The 16,226-nt window shown below is 44.2% G+C and overlaps 1 protein-coding gene across 3 annotated transcripts in view; it reads right to left on the bottom strand.

The window, feature by feature from the left end:
* The window catches only part of DDX10 (DEAD-box helicase 10), a 377,623-nt gene that overhangs the window by 321,543 nt on the left and 39,854 nt on the right, over nucleotides 1–16,226 (bottom strand). For all 3 annotated transcript variants that reach the window (XM_048844745.2, XM_048844755.2, XM_048844735.2), the window contains 4 exons: nucleotides 12,738–12,798; nucleotides 12,401–12,531; nucleotides 9,515–9,673; nucleotides 8,960–9,080 (listed from right to left, as the gene is read on the bottom strand). In XM_048844745.2, the coding sequence (XP_048700702.1) occupies nucleotides 8,960–9,080; nucleotides 9,515–9,673; nucleotides 12,401–12,508 (388 nt within the window). In that variant the 5' untranslated portion in view covers nucleotides 12,509–12,531; nucleotides 12,738–12,798. The remainder of the gene's footprint in view (nucleotides 1–8,959; nucleotides 9,081–9,514; nucleotides 9,674–12,400; nucleotides 12,532–12,737; nucleotides 12,799–16,226) is intronic.

The following is a 16,226-nucleotide window of genomic DNA, read 5'->3' as shown; positions in this document are numbered from 1 at the left end:
CAGGGTAGCAAACTCTCCCCTGTCCCCAACAGCTTCCAAAAGCAATCAAGAAAATAATGATTCTCCAAGCCAGTGCTGCAGATCACACGTTAAGCCTTAGAAGCAGGCAAGTCTTCTAGTAAACTGAAATCAGTATTCAGGTAAACGGTACAGTAGAAAAAGAAAGAAGAGGCCAACAAAAAAATATGAGAGAAGTTAATCTGGGTTGAATCTGGAAGAAATAAGGTTTCTGGAGACTGACTAAAGGAGCATACCCAACTTAAACCAAATTGGGTGGGCTATTAGTCATCACTTCAAGTGACCAAGAGAGCTATATCCAGAAAGGAAAGGAAGAAGGGGCAGACACATTTCTGGGATGGGTCAAAGGTAGATGTACAGGTCTGAAAACTACATCAAGAACAAAACAGTGCTGCAGGGGAGCTGGCTGAGGCCAGTGATAACCATGGAGTACCTAGAAGATGCCACACGCTTGCTTTTAGACCCTCTGCTAGCCCTGCTACCTGTGATTACTACTGAGGTCAAGCAGCTGGGCTCAACAGCTGCCTAGGGTGGGGAGGAAAAAAAGCTTTATCTGTACACAGTTGAAAATCCCTTATATTTCATCTGGGTTCTGTTGATTGACTGAGAAGTAGCCAAGGAGCAGCAGCACAGGATCTAGCCAACAGAGCTGTTTGAGTGGGAGTTTGGGGGTGGGTGGTAGTGTTCTGGTTTTGTTTTGCTGTTTGTTTGGGTTTGGGAGTGAGTTTGTTTGGTTTGATTTGTTTTCCTTGACAGGACTTTAGGCAGGAAGGCTATGACAGATACAGAGGCAGCAATGTAGTAACCCAAGGAACGGAAGACAGAAAGAAGATGACTGGATGTGGAAACTGTGACATGTTCATGATCCTGTAACGGGTACCTGAAAAGAGAGTTTTGTTTGTAATGAAGTGTTGCCTGATAGAGCTGACGGAAGGGAAGATCCGAGGTTTGGAGATGCAGCTGAAAACTCCGTTTGAGTTCTGAAGGGGATTCCAGCAGATGATGGAGGGAAGGCGAGAGGAGGCTGAAGGGAAAAGTCAAGATTCACGGAAGTAAGCTGAACTGAAGAACTCTGAGGGGAGACTGCTGGGTGAGGAAAGTGACCAGTGGAAGCAGGTGACTACAAGAACAAGGCAAACAAAAAGAAAAGCTGGTGAAGGGGCTCAGGAACAGTTTTGCTGAGTTGGAAAATGAAGAAGGGGCACAACAGGCTATAACTGAAGGTGGGAGGGCAAGAAAGAACAGAACAGCAGCTAGTCCTGTAAGAAGAGGGGAAGAGCCAATGCAGATAGCCGGAGTTCACAGCCCCAGGAGGATACAGGATGCCTCACAGAAGATTGCAAGGGAGAACAAAAGACAAGAGGACTTGCAGCCAGAAAGAAGAGAAAGAAGGCCAGAGAATCACAGTTAATCAGCTGGAAAAGGCGAGTCTATATCATTGGTTACTCCTTATTAAGAAGGACAGACAGGCCGATCACCAGAGCTGATCCAGAAAACAGAAGGGTGTGCCGTCTGCCAGGAGCTAAGATACCAGATGTAGATCAAAGACTGAAGAGGATCCTAATAGGAGAAGGAAAGAATCTGATTTGTTCCCACGTGAAGGACAATGACACAGCTAGATTCTCACTAGAACATATCAAAGAAGATTGTGCCAGGCTGGGGAAGACACTTAAGGAAATGGAGGCTCAGGTGATCTTCAATAGGATTCAGCCTGTCCCTAGAAGAGAATGAAGGTGAGACAAAATTATGACGATCAACAAATGGCTCGGGCTGTGGTGCTATAAGGAGGCCTTTGAGATGTTTCAGCACTGGGATGCACTCGTGGACAGAGGACTGTTCTCATGGGATGAACTCCACCTGAGTAGGGAGGGAAATAGATGTCTGGAATGGAGGTTGGCACAACTGATTAAAAGAGCTTTAAACTAGAATCTCAGGGGAGATGTTCATGTAATCTACACACTGGGTTCTAACACTGAGCGGGAGGAAAATCAAGAAAGAAAGGATACAGCAACGGGTAGGAGAATGGACATTAAGAGGAAAGATAGCTTCATTAGTATTGGCACTTACATGTCAGGTAGGCGATACTGGCAGTAGAATGACTGTACCCAAATCAGGTGAGGAATCTGGGTGAAGCCAAGTGGCAACAACTAAGAGGTTTGTACATCAGTGCAAGGAGCCTGGGTAACAAAATGGAGGAACCAGATCCACTGGTGCAGGAAGTGAAACCAGATATTATAGGGTAACAGAAACATGGTGGAACAGTAGTCATGGCTAGAATACTGGTACTGAATGGTATGTGATGTTGAGAAAAGATAAAGAAACAAAGGCGAAGGTGGTGCAGTAGCATTGTATATTAATGATGAGGTAGACTAAAGAAATTAGAAGTGATGGAATAGCTAAAACAGTCTGTTTGGGTCAAAATCACTTTGGGGAAGAAAGGTACTCGAGCAATGGTTCTCAAACTAGGGGTGCCGCTTGTTCAGGGAAAGTCCCTGGCGGGCCGGGCCAGTTTGTTTACCTGCCACGTCCGCAGGTTCAGCCGATTGCAGATCCCACTGGCCACGGTTCGCCGCTGCAGGCCAATGGGGGCTGCAGGAAGGGTGGCCAGCACATCCCTCGGCCCGCACCGCTTCCCGCAGTCTCCATTGGTCTGGAGTGGCGAACTGCATCCAGTGGGAGCCACGATCAGCCAAACCTGCAGACATGGCAGGTAAACAAACCGGCCCGGCCTGCCAGGAGCTTTCGCTGAACAAGCAGCGCCCCTAGTTTGAGAACCACTGGACTAGAGGATAGTGCTTGGTCTGCTACAGACATCCAGGATCCAATCCGGATAAGTATAGAGACCTCCTTAATGTTTTTAATGCAATAAATACTACTGGGAATTGTGTGATTATGGGAGACTAATTCCTAGATATAGATTGGAAGACAACTGCTACTAATTATCGTAGGGCCCAGATTTTCCTGGATGCGAGAGCTGACATTTCTTCAGCAGTCATTGAACAAAAGGTTATGTCATTTTAGATTTGGTATTGGTTAGTAGTAAGGACCTTATAGAAGAGCTTGGTTGTACGGGACAACATTGGTTCGAGTGATCATGAGTTAATTCAGTATAAAGCTAAATGGAAGGATAAACAAAAATAGATCTGCAGCTAGGGTCCTTGATTTGAAAAGGGAAAACTAAAAAAATTAAGAGAATTAGTTAGGAGAAGTGGACTGGACTGAAGAACTCAAGGATCTGAACGTGGAGGAGACTTGGAATTACTATAAATCAAAATTGCAGAAACTATCCAAAGCCTGCATCCCTAACAAGGGGAAAAAATTCACAGGGAAGGGTTGCAGACCAAACATCTCAAAGAAGGTGATTAAGAGAAAGCAGAAAGCCTACAAGTAATGGAAGATGGGATGGATCATCAAGGAAACCTATACCTCATGGAGACCAGAAAGTGCAGGGATAAAGTGAGAACTGCTAAAAGCCAAGCAGAGTTGGACCTTACAAAAGGGAATTAAAACCAACAGTAAAAGGTTCTATAGCACTAAAAAGAAAAAGAAAACAAGGAAAGGAGAAGTGGGACAGCTAATCACTAAGGATGGGGTGGAGATTAAAGATAATCTAGGCGTGGCCCAACAACTAAACAAATACTTTGCCTCAGTTTTTAATAAAGCTAATGAAAAGTCATGGGGTAGTGGCAGGGTGGCTAATTGCAACAAGGATATGGAGATAGAAATTATGACATCCAAGGTGGAAGCCAAACTCAGACAGCTTAATGAGACTAAATTGGGGGGCCCAGATATTCTCCATCTGAGCATATTAAACGAACTGGCACATGAAACTGCGTAAACCCAATAGCAAGGATTTTTAATGAATCTCTAAACTCACAGGTTGTACCCTATGCGGAATTGCTAATATAGTTCCTATTTTTAAGAAAGGGGGGGGAAATGATCTGGGAAACCACAGGCCTGTTAGTTTGACCTCAGTTGTATTGTAGGTCTTGGAACAAATTTTGAAAGAGAAAGTAGTTAATGTAAACGGTAATTGGGATAAAATACAACATGGTTTTACAAAATGTAGATCATGCCAAACCAACCTGATCTCCTTCTTTGAGGAGATAAATGATTTTTTAGACAAGGGAAATGCAGTAGATGTAATCCACCTGGATTTCAGTAAGGCATTTGATACAGTTCCACTTGGGAAATTATTAGTTAAATTGGAGAAGTTGGCAATTAATATGAGAATTGAAAGGTTGATAAGGAACTGGTTAAAGGGGAGACTACAACAGATGGCCAGAAAGGATTAAGCAGCTAGCAGGCTAACGGACTCGGATTCAACCTTTAGAGCAGTGGTGGACAACCTGCAGCCCTGAGGGCCACACGCGGCCCACCAGGGTAATCCGCTGGCGGGCCACGAGACAGTTTGTTTACATTGACCGTCCACAGGCGCAGCGGCCCGCAGCTTTGAGTGGCCACGGTTCGTCATTCCTGGCCAATGGAAGCTGCAAGAAGCAGCGCAGGCCACAGGAACATACAGGCTGCCGCTTCCTGCAGGTTTCCGACCACTGCTTTAGAGACATGTTAGAAAAGTATGTAAATGGTAATTTGGGCCATTCTATGTTAGATAGGCTAGAACTTTGAAATGCAAACCTGTATTAGAGAATTAGAGGTAATACTAATTGTATGTGTTTACTTATATCTTGTTAGATATGTAAACAGACAGTTTCTGTCTATTACTAAAGCTATTGATTTAGAGATCAAAAGGGAATATTAACATTTAGATAAATCTTGGGTGAAATAATGTCATGTTTATGTGTCTCTTTAAAGTTTAATGATAAACTGCTTAAGGGATAAATTACCTTATGTTAATCCATATAGTATTTACTGGTGATGTTTAGGAAACAGAAGGTTACTTCAAAACCTATTGTTCTTCCAAGAACTCTGTACTGCCCAGAAACTGTATAAAGACTCTTGGGACCTGATCCTTTCATCTCAGATCTGCTTGATGCTTTATGCAAGTGAAGCATGAGTCGTAAGACTGAAATCTCCTGGCCCTCCTGGATCACCCTGGATATTAATGTTGGACTAACACATATGGACTAATTCTGAAAGAACTCTTTGCAACTACAAAGCTCACCATCTCTGCTATGAAACTCATCTCAGAACTGTACTCATGTCTGTATGTATACTGATCTTTTAACTAATACTCTTTCTTTTTTAAAAAATTTTAGTTTAGTTAATAAGAATTGGCTGTAAGCATGTATTTGGGTAAGATCTGAAATATTCATTAACTTGGGAGGAAATGTGTCCGATCCTTTGGGATTGGTAAGACTTTCTTATATGATTAATAAGATTTTCAGTAATCCTCATCATATTTGATTGGGGTGTCGGGATGGAAGCCCAAGGCTGGGTTGCTATAAGGGAACTGAGTTTTGGCTTCTGGATAACCAGTAAGGTATTGTAGAAGCTGTTTTGTGCTGGCTTTGTAAAACTAAGTATTGGAAAATCTTTGAGAACAGACAAAAAAGCTTTGGGGATTGTTTGCCCTGTTCTTTGCAGTTTTCCCCAATTGAGTAAACTCAGTGTGGCCCCACTGAGTCCCAGTGGTGTAGTCTGGCTAGGATACACATTACCACAGGTTAATTAGGTTTTTGGATCAGAACTCCACGCATGTCAAAAATTAATTTTGATATTGGAGAGTTTAAAGGTTAAAAAAAAATCAGTTACAATGAGTCACCCATGGTCATATGAAGATCTTAACAGAAAAAGCCTTCAAGAATTTTGCTCACAGAGGGGGTTGTCTTAAGAAAAAGGCCCCAGAGCAAGAACAGAAAAAATCTGTTACTGGCCAGTGATCAGAGAGAGGGTCTCCTTCACCTGCCCCAGATCCACTCCCTGCAGAAGCAATTAGAATGTAGCTGGCAGTAAGCAAGCAAAAATTAAGAGCTTGAACAGAAGCTGACAGATCTTTGATTACAGGAAAAGCAAAAAAAAGAGGATATGGAAATAGAAGGCTATTTAAGGCATATGGATCGGCTGGCTGCTGAGATGCAACAGCAATCTGCCAGACATCAGCTCCAAGTCCTGGAAGAGCAGAAAAAGCTCCAACAGCCTGGAAATCCATCCCCTCATGACAAAAGAAACTGGGGAAGAATGTGTCCCATTTACAAAGTTACTGAAGACAGAGAAATTTTGATCTACCTTTGAATGTCTATGTGAAATTCATCATATCCCAGGGGTACAGTGTATGCCTGTCCTGCTGACCAGATTGACTGGGAAAGCCAAGCAAGCGTTCAGTGAAATAGGTATGGATGAAGCTTTGAATTATGCAAAATTTAAAGGTACTGTGTTAAAACATTTCAAGGTTACCTCTGAAACTTACAGGTTAAAATGTAGACATTTTTAAATGGCTAAAAATATTTCTTATGTGGAATGTGCTCATAAACTGTTAGGTTTTGTCAGGAAGTGAATTAATGGTGAGAAAGCTTTGGGGATGGTGTGTCCCACTCTCTGCAGTTTGACCTAATTGAGTAACTTCAATGTGGCCCCCCTGGCACCCTGGTCAAAAACTGATTAAAGGGAGACGACAACAGGTCATATTGAAAAGTGAACTCTCAGGCTGAAAAGAGGTTACTAGTGGAGTTCCTCAGGGAATAGTCTTAGGGTTGGATCATATTAAAGAAGTTCTGTATTAAAATCACAAATGAGTTTGATTCCCCACAGTTTAAATTCCAGGGTATTACTAATTAAGAGGTCTCTTGGTTTTTGGTACTGTTTCTCTCCCTCTGTGTGTGAAACTTGCAAGCTGCTATTGCGTTAGTACATTCTAAGACAGAGTCTGTTCTCAAAGCAAATTCACACAGAGAGAGACTCAAAGCAATACTCTGTAACAGACAACAGCACCCAGAGACTCCCCACCCTTTTGTTGTATTAACAATTGTGATTAAAATAGAGATAGAGGATGTATGTGGATGGATGCTTGGTGTGGATAATAACTGAATGATCAGGGAGGTGCCAGCCTAAGAATCCAGTGTCCATCGGCTGAAGAAGGCGTCAAGTGGAAATAACCAGAGGACCCCCCAGAGGGCAGACTGGAATCCACCCAACAGCCTCAAGAATGGGAGAACCAAAGAACAAGATAACATCTAGCAGCACGGAGCCGTCAGGAATGTGCTATCTGCTGATTGAGTCAGCAACAGCATGATGAAGCAATTCCCATAGACTGGCATAAGAAATTCCTATAAAAATAGACTCTAAAAAGTGAGAACTTTGGGGTCTGATTCTGCAAACCAACTTCCAGGAGCATCAGATGAGCATCTGACAAGGCCTTGCTCCCTCCTCATGTCCAGGCCACCTGGTCAGTGGCTTGGCATGAGCAACTCTAAGGCTGGTAACTATGATAACAACCTTGCAGAACGTGTGTGTGTGTGTGTAAATATGAGATTGAATGGAATGTTACAGCTATAACTGACTGCTTACTATGATTCTTTCTGTATTCACAATAAATGTGGTATTTTGCCTTTTCCCCTTTAATAAGATCCTGCTGGTTTTTAATTTATTGGTATAACATTAGGTCCAATCTTATTTAACATGGTCATTCATGGCCTTGGCACAAAAAGTAGGAGTATGCTCAAAAAAATCTGTGGATGACACAAAGTTGGGAGGTATTTCCAAACCAGAGGAGGCCAGGAATATCATACAAGAAGATCTGGCTGACTTTGAAAACTGAAGTAATAGACAGGGGATGCAATTTAATGGCACAGAGTGCAAGGTCATGAACTTAGGGACTAACAACAAGAATTTTTGTTATAAACTGGGGAGTTATCACTTGAAAGGAACAGAGGAGAAGAAAGACATGGGTGTACTGATTGATCACAGGATGACTATGAGCTGCTAACGTGATGGGGTCATGAAAAAGGCTAATATAGTCCTAGGATGTATCAGGCAAGGTATTTCCAGTCGCGATGTGGAAGTGTTAATACAATTATACAAGGCACTGGTGAGACCTTATTGCAATTTTGATCTCCCATGTTTAAGAAAGATGAATTCAAACTGGAACAGATGCAGAGAAGGGCTACTAGGATGACCCAATTAATAGAAAACCTACCTTATGAGACTCAAAAAGCTTGGCTTGTTTAGCCTCAACAAAAGAAGACTGAGGGGAGATATGATTGTTTTCTATAAATACATCAGAGGGATCATTACCAGGGGAGAGGAGTTATTTAATTTTATCACCAATGTTGACACAAGAACAAATGGATATAAACTGGCCATCAGAATAAATTTAGGCTTGAAATTAGATGAAGGTTGCTAACTATCAGAGGAGTGAAGCTCTGGAACTGCCTTCCAAGGCAGTGAGGACAAAAAAACTTAACTGGCTTCAAGACTGAGCTTGATAAGTTTATGGAGGGGATGGTATGATGAGGCCGCCTACAATGGCATGTAGCCAGTCTGCGACTGCTAGCAGCAAATATCTTTAATGGCCGGTGATAGAACACTAGCTGGGGACAGCTCTGAGTTCCTACAGAGAATTCTTTCCCAGATGTCTGGCTGGTGGGTCTTGCCCACATGCTCAGGGTCTAACTGACTGCCATATTTGAGGTTGGGAAGGAATTTTTGCCTGGGTCATATTGGCAGACACCCTGGGGGATTTTTTGCCTTTCTCCGCAGCGTGGGGCAGGGATCACTTATAGGGTTAAATTACTGTAAATGGTGGATTCTCTGTAACTTGAAGTCTTTAAATCATGATTTGAGGACTTCAGTAACTCATCCAGAGGTTATGGATCTATTAGAGGAGTGGGTGGGTGAGGTCCTCTGGCCTGCAATGTGCAGGAGGTCAAACTAGATGATCATGATGCTTCCTTCTGGCCTTAAAGTCTACGAGTGTAAGTATATCATAATTGCGGAACATAAACAGTTTTTTATTTATAGCTTTCAAACATTTTTAACTTACTCAACATTTGGAGATCAGATGCATGGAAATATGACGTTTCATCCATGTGCTGTAGAAGCCGACCCGGCGTGCAAATAAGTATATTTATATGGTGGATTTTGTTGGCCTCTTGTTTCAGATCCTGAAATTTAATTAAAACAGTTTAGTTCTGATTACACACCTCTAAGCTGACCCAACACCAAGCCTACTCAAGCCATTTTAAACTGGCATCTCTTCAGCACACCCAGATCTCTCTTATTTGAATAGGAAGTGTTTCAGAATAACTTTAAAAGTGAAAGGTAGTCCTTGGCAAGGGAGTGCTGTTCAGACACCTTGCCTGGAAAGACAGAAGGCACAAGACTGAAGCTTCAAAAGACATAAGCAATAGAGCAGAGGAAAATACTGGGAAACAGTGATGCCGAGGTTCCCAGTAATTCCTCTTCTACCATGATGCAATGGTTCTCAATAGCTGCTCATCTATCAGCTATCTCCCTGACAATTGTTCCTCTAAAGATAAAATGTGGTCATTTGTACTTCCCATACAAAAAAATTGAAAGTTTAAAAGGAGAAACAAACCTTTCCACCAATGATAAGGCCAGCTGAAAATTCATGATTCTTCCCCACTTTACGCAGAACCTCAAAGGTCTGGTATGCCAGTTCCCTCGTAGGCGATATTATCAGAACTCCCAATCCATCCATCGATGTCCACTGTTGGCGATATAACCTTTCCAAAGCCTGAAAATTTACAGCAGTTTCATTTCAAAACCTATAATTTCTACTGTATAATATGTAACCAAGGTAAGAAATAATTAAAAAGGCAGATAATATAAACTCAGCACTTATTTATATCAATATACACATTACACTTGGAGGGCTTCAGTTTAATTATTGTTCTATCCTAAACAGTACTACTGATATTATTTGCTAAAGAAAAGCTCCCAAATAATGCAATATGAAAAAGATGGGGCAGGACTGCACCGAGAGACAATCTGTAGATTAAAACAATTGCAATGTATAATGAATCCAACACTTAACACTATCCAATCAAGTCTGTATAGTCTATATGAGAATGGGATTCAGGTATAGAGTTGTACAATACTAACCCTTCTGCTGGGTACCAGAAATAAGGGTTAGTATTATTATGGGTACAAGAAATAAGGAGAACAAGTGGAGTACATAATTCAGCTGTAATATTTCTGGGTTACTCCTGGGGGAATTCTGCACCACTGTGCATGCACAGAATTTGTGTTCCCTGATGATTTCTTTGTTTCCCTACAGATAACCGACTTTTGATGGGGAAGCAAAGGGAAGCTACAAAAGCGGTCATATGACCCTCCCCAACAGTATGTTTCGGTTGCCAAGGGCAGCCAGCAGAGAGGTAAATCACTGTGGGGCGGGACTGGGAAAGACCCAGCTGGTGGCATCTACCCTGTGCTGAGCTCAGCTGCTAATCCCAGCTCGGCTGGGCAGGACAGGACTTCCTCTTCCCCCGCAGAGCATCCAGGGCCAGATCAGATCCACCCCCAGATTTCTCCTCCAGCTGTAAGAAGCTCTGCAAACTCCCCCTCCCCACCGTGCTTCCTGCACACATCAGTCCTCAGCTGCAGTGGGAGGGATCACTGTACAGAGAGCTGTTCCCCCATCCGTCCAACCCTGTACCTCCAGACTCCCTCATATGCAGACCCTCCTGCCGAGCCTCACTCCCCTGTACCCAGAACCCCCCCAATTAGCCGCACTTCTCCTGCACCACCCCACCGAGCCACCCGCACCCAAATCCCCACCCTACCGAGCCCCAACCTGCTGCACCTGGACCCCAAACTCACTGAGCGCCACTCCTCCAGCATCTGGACATCCCCCCACAGTCAGACTCCCCTGCTGAGCTCTATCCCCCCCACACTCAGACAACCCCCCGCACTGAGCCCCAATCACCTTCACCTGGACCCCCATGCAGAGCCCCATTACCTTCCAGATCCCCCCCTGCACCCGGATCCCCCACTGAGCCGCCAGCAACCAGATTGCCTCACACAGAACCCTCTCACCCCACACCTGGATTCACCCCCACACTAACCCCTCCACACTTGGATTCTGCCTTGCTGAGCCTTCCTGCCCCACACCTAGTGCACCTGGCATGGAGGGGCAGGGCTCTGGGGTGTTTCTGGGGCAGACCCAATCCTTGCGCTGTATCAGGGTTGGGTGCAGCCTCACCGATGAGTCCGTGTCTCCTGGGGAGGGGGAAGAGCTGCACAGTGATCTCCCACCTCTGTGCAGCCAGTGACCTGTGCTCCCCAATGCAATGCTGGAGCCTCCGCATTAATTTGACAAATAAAATTTGCAGAATTTTAAAATATTGTGAGCAGAATTTTTCTTTTTTGGCACAGAATTTTCCATTTTTTGGTGCAGAATGCCCTCAGGAGTACTGGGCTCACACCTACAAGGCAGTACCACTGCTGAAACAAAACATTCCAACTAAAGGTACTGCTGCCACGATGCAGGTCTACTTCTGCTTTTACAGATTCACACACTGTCAAATTGTTGTGTTCAGCTATACAACAAAAAGATTTCACCAAGGCTGATGTGATATCCCTACTGATGGTGCTTTCCACAGCCACAAAAGAGATCAAAACTTGTTTTCTAGCCTCCTTCTATACGACACTTAGTCCCAGTTATCACTAGGCTCCTTCTCTACAAATCCTTTTAAATGCGTGGACATAAAAATGGATACAACTGTTTCAAGAGCTGTATTTCTCAATTACAGATATAAATTAAACAACATCATTTTCCTTCTTTGCTACAGTATGCAGAAGATTGTTCCCCCCATTTCCAAAACCTAAACATTTATTTTCTAATTGGGAGATCTAGCATAAAGCACATTCTAGTTTCTGAGAGGTTGCCTAAATACCCATTTCTGTTCCCACTGTTTTGATATTTACTTTAATGGAAGTGGATTGGGCCCTAAATTAATAATCTACATTGAATGCTAATCGTTAGTCTCATAATTTAAAACCAAATTAACAGCCCCCCGTCCGCCAACCTGATCACCATTTGATTGGTTCCTCAATTTATATGCCAAATTGAAAAAAATCCTTTCTATAATACTAAAGAAAATAAATACAAAGTCTGACTTTCCAGCGCCCCTGCCAACAAAGCTGCATTCACACTGCCACTTCCATCGGCAAAACATTTGTCTTTCGAAGGGGGGGGGCGGCTTTTTTAAGAATCTGTGAAAGACAAAACTTCAGACAAGCCCAAAGTGTCAAAACATTTCTAGAGACAAAATATACCCAGATCATCTACAAAACCTCAGACAGCAATACGTAAGTTAGTCTGTCATAGTTTTATGTGAACAAATATTACAGTCAAATTATGTCTCCTCCTGGCTCCGATTAACCAAAGTATGTGTTTAATGTACAATACACCCACTTTACATAGCTCAAGCTTCCAATGAGAAGGTAAGTTACTTACTGGGATAATAAAAGCCAAGGTTTTGCCTGATCCAGTCTTTGCAGCTCCAAGTACATCTTTACCTTGCAAAGACAAGCCTATAGTCTGCCTCTGTATCTCAGTTACCATGCGATACTCTGCTTCTTGCAAACCTAGTATTTGGGAAAGGAGGGGAAAAAATTCTTACTTTTTGCCTTGGACAATGATATATTTTCCCATAAGGAAAAATATTGCAGGTAGCAACATTATCTTGGAACTCTGATATTTAAAAACAAAAACTCTTTAAACTCCCAATGAATAAGACTGGTTAAAATTGATCTTTTATTCAAATACCTTTCCTAAGAACTGTTGCACTTACCTTTCAATGTTTTCTTTGACAATGGGAAATCTGAAAATCTTTCAATTTCATTGGGTTTTATCTGAAACAAAAGGATTTAATCAATGCTAGGATATAAGAATACCATAGAATTTAAATCACATCGTTTGCTGGTAACATTGGTAGAATTTTTAGTGGGTTAATTCAAGGAGTACTCAGCAATCAACCTCAACCAGCTAACTGGAGGTAAAAGATCCACACAATTACACATAGGTATAGTTTGACTTCTACATTTGGGGGACCAGCTTCAGTCAGTCCAATAGGACTCTGCATGGGGGGCAAATTCCACAACTGTTGAGGCTTGCAGTTGGGGGGGGGAACCTCCCTCCTCCCCCCTAAACTACACCAATGCACCTACATTAGGTTTATCTAACCCTGTCAATTCTTCCTAATCTAGACACATTTTAAAATGTGGAAAGTGGAGCAAAATATGCACTTAACATTGCTCTACAATAGTAGCAGTTCAATTTAGATCTTAAATGTAATCATCTAAGGTCTTCAGAGACATCCAATTGTAACAATATGCTAAGAAACATAATCAAGGTTTAAGCATTCCATATGCTACTTGCCAAAAAGCCCAAGGCATGACATGCAATTAAATGTTCATACTAAATAGCTGATAAAACAGTATCAAACCTAAGAGCAGAATTTCTCTAGATTTTTCTGAACTTGTCCCACCACTGGGGACCCTCTGCTTCTCCCCCAGCACCTCCAGGGCCTCTGTGCTCCCCCCCACACACACACCCTGACTGACCCCTTCCTTGCCTGCCCCACCCCCAGAGGCCCTAGCGTGTGCAGGAAACTGACCATGGGAGCTGCATTTGGAAAACCCCGGCTCCTGGAGGAGGGGACCCGCCTGCATGGCACAGCAAGTAAGAGCTCCGACTGGAGCAGGGGTATGTGCCATGAGCAGATATCCGGTATGGAACTCGGGGGAGGGGGGGCCACCGCCCTCCCTAAATGGCAGCCCTGGCCAAGGCTCCCACAGCTTTCCCACAGCTGCTTGCGTCAACCCCACACCTCTGCAGGGCGGGCACAGCAACGAGGACAAGGGTCACGCACTGGCTGTATGGAGGTGGGAGATCACTCTGAAGCCCCCTGCCACCACTGAGACATGGACTCAGAGGTGAGGCTGCACCCGATCCTGACACAGTGCCTCCCCAGAAACACCCAGGGACTCTGCCTGTCTGCTCTGAGCAAGAGGGACAGAGTCTCACACGGACACCAAGCCCTGGCCCTTGATCCAGGTATGGGGCAGACAGGCTCAGCCTGGCAGGATCCAAGTGTGAAGGGGCTTAGTGTGGAGGACCCAGGTGTGCAGTGAGGGTCTTGTGTGGGGAAATCTGGATGCAGGAGGCTCAGTGAGAGTTCCAGGTGTGTGTATGGGGGGAATCTAGATGCACAGGGTCTCATTGGGGGGGGTGCAGGGGGAATGGGACTCTGCAGGGTGTCCAGATGAAGGTGGTTGGGGGTCAGCAGCAGAGTCTGGATGCTGGGGAGTCAGCATGGGGGTCCAGCTGCTGGGGGTCTGGATGCAGGGGGGAGGAGCCCGGCAAAGATCCAGATGCAGGGGGGTGGGGCTCTGCAGGGTAGGTCTGGATGCAGAGAGTCTCCAGTTGCAGGGGTGGAGGTTTGGGTGCAGGTGGCACCAGGTGTGGTGAGGATTGGCAAGGGGTGGGCCTGGATGCATGGAGGTTGGGCAGATGGGGCAGCAGCTCTCAGTACAATGAACCCTCCCCTCCCCCCCGCAGATGAGGCGCAATGGGGACAGGAAGTGAGGGGGGAAAACAGAGTTTCCTGGGAGTGGATCTGACTCAGCCCTGGCCACTGCTTGCAGGGGAAAAGAAAGTTCTGTCCTCTTCTGCCCCCAGCCCGGACTAGCAGCTGAGCACTGCCCCCTCCCCGCAGTGATTTACCTCTCTGCCAGCTGCCAGGGGCACCCAAAATGATGCACCCACACTGCTGGGGAGAGGCACATGACCGCTCTTGCAGCTTCCCTTTGCTTCCCCATTAGAAGTCATTTTTCTGCAGGGAAGCAAAGAAATCTGTGGGCGACATGAATTCTGTGGGCATACAGTAGCACAGAATTCCCCAGGAGTACTCTAGATATTCAGAACTCTACAGTACTTAACCCTAGCTATTAGAGAGGTAACTTCTCCCTCCGTAACCCTGGCCTACCAGATATGCTTCACCAGAAAAATGAATAAGGCAGACTTGCAAGTTATGAAGACAGGACTTTCACAAGAGCTGAACTTACACTATTGCTTATGTCAGTGTAGCGTATGTCACTCAGGGTGTGAAAAACCCACCCCCGAGCAATATAAGTTATATTGACTTAAAGCGGTGTCTACATCGCACTATGTCGATAGGAAACGCACTCCCACCAACACAGCTTCCGCCTCTCGTTGAGGTGGAGTAATTACATTGACAGGAGAGTGCTCTCCATCGACATAGTGCGGTAGTGAAGACAAGCCCTTATTCCCCGCCAGATATGCCTGACCACTGAAATAACCACTTTCAGAAATAAACGTGAGTCTCCTCTAAAAGGTCTTGCTTTATTACAATAATTCTTTCACACACATACCCCCTCCCAGAATCAAGATGTTGCTCTTGCAGGCTGCAAATAAAGAAGAATTGTTAAATATCTGGCAGGTGATCAGGTACTACGTGATGGGGGACTGGCAAACAGAGACAGTTCTGAACTCAGTCATCTTACAACATTTTAATTCTAAAATTTTCTCATTTAGGAACAATGAACTCACACAACCTTCTTCACAAAGGCAGAAATCTGGACTTCTAAATTTTAATGCTGCTCTGAACCTAAATTCATCACCATGCTGCAGCCTCTTTCTCCTATACTGGCCTCAATTTAGTACTTCAATGTTGGCATCAGTCACGCTGGCAAAGTGATGGAAAAGATCCATAGCTTCTGTGACATTGGCTAAGCAAGCAGCAAAATGAGACTGCTGCTTATTACGTTAAGAAGAGATTAAAGTTAAAGGAGTGAGTTGTGTTGGCCAAAATAATGGCACCTTTGAGAACCCTGTGCACCTTACAAAATGTGTGTAACCCCTAAGTAGCGCATACTGCACAGCCTACCTAACTTAGCAAGTCAGATCAAAGTGAAATAACCAATGCTCAGCAAACCAAGTCATAATGTCACCCAGCCAAGACTCAACTTCTCCATGCCTCAGGTGATCATATCTGGAAAATGAGGCTAACAAAGCTTCATACTTAGATTGTACTTTTTCCGTCAGTAGATTTCAAAGCATTTTACAAGAGCAGACAAGCATAATCATCTCCATTTTACAGTTGCCTGCACAACATACAGAAATAGGCATTTCATGTCAGAGGCACTGCAATCTAGTGGATAAATTATGGGCCTAACTCCCCTGCCCTCCTGCCCCCAAGAGATCAGGGTTCTGCCACAAATTTGCTATGCAACCTTTGTCAAATCACTTCAACTCTGTT

This window comes from Caretta caretta, chromosome 1, assembly GCF_965140235.1.
Source record: "Caretta caretta isolate rCarCar2 chromosome 1, rCarCar1.hap1, whole genome shotgun sequence".
Classification (NCBI taxonomy): Eukaryota; Metazoa; Chordata; order Testudines; family Cheloniidae; genus Caretta; species Caretta caretta.
The sequence above is the reverse complement of the archived record's forward strand: the minus strand, read 5'-3'. Positions and strand labels throughout refer to the sequence as shown.